This window comes from Telmatherina bonti (assembly GCF_933228915.1).
Source record: "Telmatherina bonti genome assembly, chromosome: 12".
NCBI classification, from domain to species: Eukaryota; Metazoa; Chordata; class Actinopteri; order Atheriniformes; family Telmatherinidae; genus Telmatherina; species Telmatherina bonti.
The window spans coordinates 35,992,059-35,998,139 of NC_136610.1; the positions used below are offsets into that span (position 1 = coordinate 35,992,059).

Genomic DNA, 6,081 nt, shown 5'->3' on the forward strand with positions numbered 1-6,081 from the left:
GACAGAAAACCTGCAGCATCAGAGGAACATCTGGACAGAAAACCTGCAGCATCAGGAGAACATCTGGACAGAAAACCTGCAGCATCAGAGGAACATCTGGACAGAAAACCTGCAGCATCAGAGGAACATCTGGACAGAAAACCTGCAGCATCAGAGGAACATCTGGACAAAAAACCTGCAGCATCAGGAGAACATCTGGACAGAAAACCTGCAGCATCAGAGGAACATCTGGACAGAAAACCTGCAGCATCAGGAGAACATCTGGACAAAAAACCTGCAGCATCAGGAGAACATCTGGACAGAAAACCTGCAGCATCAGAGGAACATCTGGACAGAAAACCTGCAGCATCAGAGGAACATCTGGACAAAAAACCTGCAGCATCAGAGGAACATCTGGACAGAAAACCTGCAGCATCAGGAGAACATCTGGACAGAAAACCTGCAGCATCAGAGGAACATCTGGACAGAAAACCTGCAGCATCAGGGGAACATCTGGACAGAAAACCTGCAGCATCAGAGGAACATCTGGACAGAAAACCTGCAGCATCAGGAGAACATCTGGACAGAAAACCTGCAGCATCAGAGGAACATCTGGACAGAAAACCTGCAGCATCAGAGGAACATCTGGACAGAAAACCTGCAGCATCAGAGGAACATCTGGACAGAAAGTTTGTCCAGCAGAACGAAGCTGCTCAAACTAAAAACGACCCAAAATGAAGCTGGACTTTTTATTTCACGCTTCATTCCAGCAGCTTATTCCTCATCTTGTTTCATCCAGTTGGACAAATCCAGACTTTAAGGTTGGAGCGAGGCGACAGCGCCGCCTGCTGGTGGAGCGGAAACCTGCAGGTAAAGAGACAAACTGCTGGACTCGTTTTCAGTCCTGAAAACGAGTTAAAAAATAAAAACATCTGCAGGTTTCAGAGGTTTCTTAACACCAGAGTTTTCAGGAGGTCATTGAACACAACATCAGAAACAGCAATCAGTAGAAAAGTGACTTTAATTAATTTAATTAATACATGAAAAACGCGTCGTGACGTCACGCAGAACGCCGACTGGAAAAGATTCTGATCAAATTAAAAACAAGCTTTAAAAAGGAAGAAAAGTCGATCCGGAAGGAGTCGGACCCGACTGAGCCGCACGCCATCGGTCCCGGAAGCTCCGCTACATCCTCCCCGCCTGCCTGAACTGCTCCAGCAGCCCGTCGTCCGCCCGCAGAGGGAAGTACAGCGTCCGGGTTCGGTAGTAGCGCGGCGCAGACTGCAGGTTCTGGATGACGTCTGCGAGGAGGTGGGCGCGCTCCACGCTGCAGCCCGCCGCCTCGTAGCCCAGCGTGGTGAAGTGGACGTGCAGGTGGTAGTAGGAGGGTTGGTAGTGCAGGTAGACCCTCAGCTTGGCGGCTGGAAGCTTGTAACGCTGCAGGATGGCGTCCTACAGCACACACACACACACACTCATCAGTCAGTCACTTCTCCTGAGCAGGAACCCCGAGACCAGCGGGAAACCCACCTTTCCTTTCTGCAAGATGTTCTGCAGCAGCGGCAGGTGCTCCGGCGTCAGGTCCCGAAGACTCTTGATGTGTCTCTGGCGGGTGATGGCGATCAGGTACAAGTTGTCGAGCTGCGAGAGGACGGAGGACACGGTGAGCTTTTCTCCTTTCAGCAGCTTCTAACGGTAAAAACGTCACACCGAGCTGCAAAAGTCTCGATACGTCTGGAAGCCGCCGAGCGAACGGGAAGAGGACGCTGCGACGTTGGAAAATAAAGGAATAAACTTTATTTAAACCTACAGTTGTGCTCATAAGTCTTCATCCCCTTTCATTAAAGAAAAGCTGAATTTACAACAGTCACTCAAATAACTGGAGACTTAAAAAAGGAACAATAACTAAACATTTCCAAAAATATAATTTAGTAATATAAGACACTGTTTTGTCATTTAATTGAGTTGAAGAAACAAACAAACAAATATCCATCCATCCATCCATCCATCCATCTTCTGCCGCTTATCCGGGGTCGGGTCGCGGGGGCAGCAGCCTAAGCAGGGAAGCCCAGACTTCCCTCTCCCCAGCCACATTTGCCAACTCTGCGGGGGGGATCCCGAGGTGTTCCCAGGCCAGCGAGAGACATAATCCCTCCAGCGTGTCCTGGGTCTTCCCCGGGGTCTCCTCCCAGAGGGACGTGCCTGGAACACCTCACCAGGGAGGTCCAGGAGGCATCCTGACCAGATGCCCGAGCCACCTCAACTGGTTCCTCTCGATGCGGAGGAGCAGCGGCTCTACTCTGATCTCCTCCCGGATGACCGAGCTCCTCACCCTATCTCTAAGGGAGAGCCCGGCCACCCTGCGGAGGAAACTCATTTCAGCCGCCTGTATACGAGATCTCCTTCTTTCGGTCACGACCCACAGCTCATGACCATAGGTGAGGGTAGGAACGTAGATCGACTGGTAAATCGAGAGCTTCACCTTCTGGCTCAGCTCCTTCTTCACCACGACAGACCGGCGCAGAGTCCACATTACTGCAGACGCCGCACCGATCCGTCTGTCCATCTCGCGCTCCATCCTTGGATGGAGCGAAACAAACAAATGTGTCCTGGACAAATGAGAGACTTTTCTGTTGAACAGTGGGACAAAATACCTGTCAACAGGTGCAGAAGTCTGACTGAGAGGAACAGAAAACACCTGACTGGAGCGGAAACATTAAAGGATTCTTCAACTAAATATTACTTTATGACTGATGTAATATGTAATAAATTATCTTATTTGTTTGCTTTTTAAAAAAAATATTTCTATTGAACCAGAATTAGAAAATAATGTCATGATTTTCATAAAATTTTATTTATTATTACTTTAGTTAATTTCAGCTTATTTTACAGGCAGCTGTTTTTTTTCCTTCTTTAATGAATAGGGGTGAATAAATATGAGCACAACTGTAGAACTAAACGCTGCACAGGGAAACGTTCCGCTGGACATTTCCAGCTCACGTTGACAGATTCGTAACAGCATAAATCTTTGCTGGAAACCAGTGAGCTGCTTCCCAGCGCTCCGTCCTTTTCACCTGCTTTTGGTCCCATTTCAGGTCAGGAAGCAGGACGAATCCCACCTCCGGGTCCGGGTCTTCATAAACGACCCTCTCCGTCTCGGCCTTCTTCTCCAGGATGTTGTAAACCCACTGAGGGGAGAAGAGAAAGGCAAAGGTTGTGATTTCCAAACTGGAATCTGGAAACAGAGGAGCTGGTTCAAGTCGGCTGACCTGCAGGCTTAAACTGTGCTTCTCTACGTAAGGTAGAGAGATGGACTGGTAGTCTTCCTCCGTCTCCTCCACCAGGAAGCTCTCCTGCTTCTGGTATCTCTTGACGTGTTTCTCTGTGGCCGGATGCATCACTGTGGTCTTAATCTCTGCAAAACAAATGAAAACACAGATTGTCTCACTGCTGGGAAAGGTTCCAGTTTTCCATGGCTGTCTTACTACAGAGTTGTGGTGGAAATGATGCACATAGCGTAGTTTTAATATGTTACTCCTTTATTAAGCTTCTTTTATGTAGTACTAAATATATATTCTGCATAGTTTAGAGTAGTTCAGAGTTCATGCATAAAACTAAATGTTCTGTTCAAGGCCTGTTTCAGCTTCGACTGTTGTTATCTACAAGCTGTCAGGTTGTTTTGACTAGTGCTGCCAGGAAAAGGTTATTTGTGTCCACCTAAAGATCACTGTAACACTCTGAGCAGGGGGCAGAGCTCTCGAGACCTCTCGCTCGCAACATCTGTACATGGTAGATAAATTTCTAGATTTATTTCTCATCAGAAATTCCACGACAGTTTGGTGTCAGAAGTGGGATGCGAACCCACACCTCCATGAATATATGAATATATATATTTCTTTATTTAATGAAATATGTATGTAAATATATATAGGAATAATGCACTATTTTATCCTTTCTGCGCCGTACCGTTCAGGTGAGGAGGTGCCTGGAGCCGATAGCTGCTGTAGATGTCGTTCTTCATCTCCAGCCTCAGCGAGGAGCTGCTGAAGAGCTCGGCAAGGGCTTCTTCTCTGAACGGGGTTTTCTCCAGCACCACCACTGCATCCTGATCATCAATCTGAAGATGACATTAGTCATGGGTGAATAAATAACTGCACACTCAGAGGTTTGGCAAATTGTTCATGCAAAAAGCACAAACACAACTTTGCTGCTCGTCCCACAGATGCAATTTTCCTCGCAAATATTTCACAGTATAAAAGAAAAGCAAACAGGCTTTCCAAAAGTACAAGCTTTATTATCAAGATGCACTGTTACAACAAAGAAATAATCCCCCAAACATCAATTTTCTTACTTTTTTTTTTTTAACGTTTTTAACACAAATCAGACTTTTACTCTGAAATATCAAACAGGAAGTGTAAACTTTGTTTCCTGTTTTAAAATGTGGACACTTTAAATGAACATAACAGGAATATTTAGTCCTCTAACAATAAATTAAGATAACCTCTTAAACCTGGAAATAATGTGCGTGTTTACAGACTGAGAGAAAATACCTTTCCGTGGATAAACATGAGTTTCTCCCGCGCAGAATCACTCAAGACTTTGGACGTTTTAAATCCAGCGAGAATGTTTTCACTGTAAGATCCTTCCTCATCCTCTCTTTCCTTATCTTGGTCGCTTTTCGTCCTCTTGACGTCGTGAGAAAATTCATCACTGTCGGTGCAAACAGCTTCTCGTTTAGTCGCGTTGTTCGCCATGTCTGCAGCCGGTTATCTGACCAAAGATCGTCTATACACGCAATCAGGTCTCACTTACTAACAGGATTTAAGCGTCAATCAATGTAGTCTCTTTTCATTTATTTCTTTTAAGTTCGTAGTTTTATTTAACTTTACAGATGCTTTATATATTCCTGTATTTTTTTTGTGAATTAATAAGGTATCACACAAGGAATTTTTCGAAAACTTGACAGCTAAGATCATATCATTGCTTAGATCTAAACAATCCCAGTTTAGAGTCCAGAGGAAAAAAGTAATATATTACTGCAAGATTTAAAAAAAAAAAAGAAGAAGAAGAAAAAAAAAGAAAAAAATTAGTCCCTTTTAATGAATAACGTGGTACGAGGTTTTTATAAGCTCGTTTGTTGTGGGCAATTTTTTTTAGGAGTGAGTCCTCATTTCTTTCTTTTCGCTCTTTGGGAAGTCAAGCTAAAGGATTAACGATAATAAACAACGTAAATCCGGTTTATTCTTTCAGAATAAAACCACTCACTTTCTTTCATTCATTGGGTTGTAAACAGTCAGATTCCGCATTCATTCATTTATTCATTTATTCCCTGAACAACTTGAAAAAAAAATCAAATTGGAAGTTTTTATTTGATTAAGAAGCCACTAAGATCTCTAGTTTATGTTCCAGTGTAGAAATACATATATATTTACAAGTTAATTAGTCTAGTTTCAATATTAATATGACCATACAGGTATATATATATATATATATATATATATATATATATATATATATATATATATATATATATATATATATATATATAAATTTTTTTTAAAAAAATTATTATATATATATATATATATATATATATATATATATATATATATATATATATTTATATTTATATATATATATATTTATATATATATATATATTTATATATATATATATATATATATATATATATATATTTATATTTTTATATATATATATATATATTTATATTTATATATATATATATATATATTTATATTTTTATATATATATATATATATATATATATATATATATATATATATATATATATATATATATATATATATATATATATATATATATATATATATATATATATATGTGTGTGTGTGTGTGTGTGTGTGTGTGTGTGTGTGTGTGTGAACAAGTTAATTAGTTTGGTTTCATTATTAAAATTAGTCTAATTTAATTGTTAAAATGACCATACAAATGACATGAAATAAAATAATGAATTGGGTCCTCGCGGAGTGACTGCTGAACGGACCAATAAAAACACAATGAAGTGATGACGCGTTTCCAGGAAGTTATTTAAACGCCTCATTGTTTTCAGATGTGGAAATG

The 6,081-nt window shown here is 41.0% G+C and overlaps 1 protein-coding gene across 1 annotated transcript; it reads right to left on the reverse strand.

The window, feature by feature from the left end:
- Window positions 1-1,152: 1,152 nt before the first annotated feature.
- dcps (decapping enzyme, scavenger) lies at window positions 1,153-4,733 on the reverse strand (the record flags this gene model as incomplete). Its single annotated transcript, XM_079250207.1, has 6 exons — window positions 1,153-1,431; window positions 1,510-1,620; window positions 3,054-3,167; window positions 3,249-3,394; window positions 3,946-4,096; window positions 4,530-4,733. 6 exons carry the CDS (start codon window positions 4,731-4,733, stop codon window positions 1,165-1,167), a joined length of 993 nt encoding a protein of 330 aa, XP_079106333.1. The 3' UTR covers window positions 1,153-1,164.
- Window positions 4,734-6,081: the final 1,348 nt, after the last annotated feature.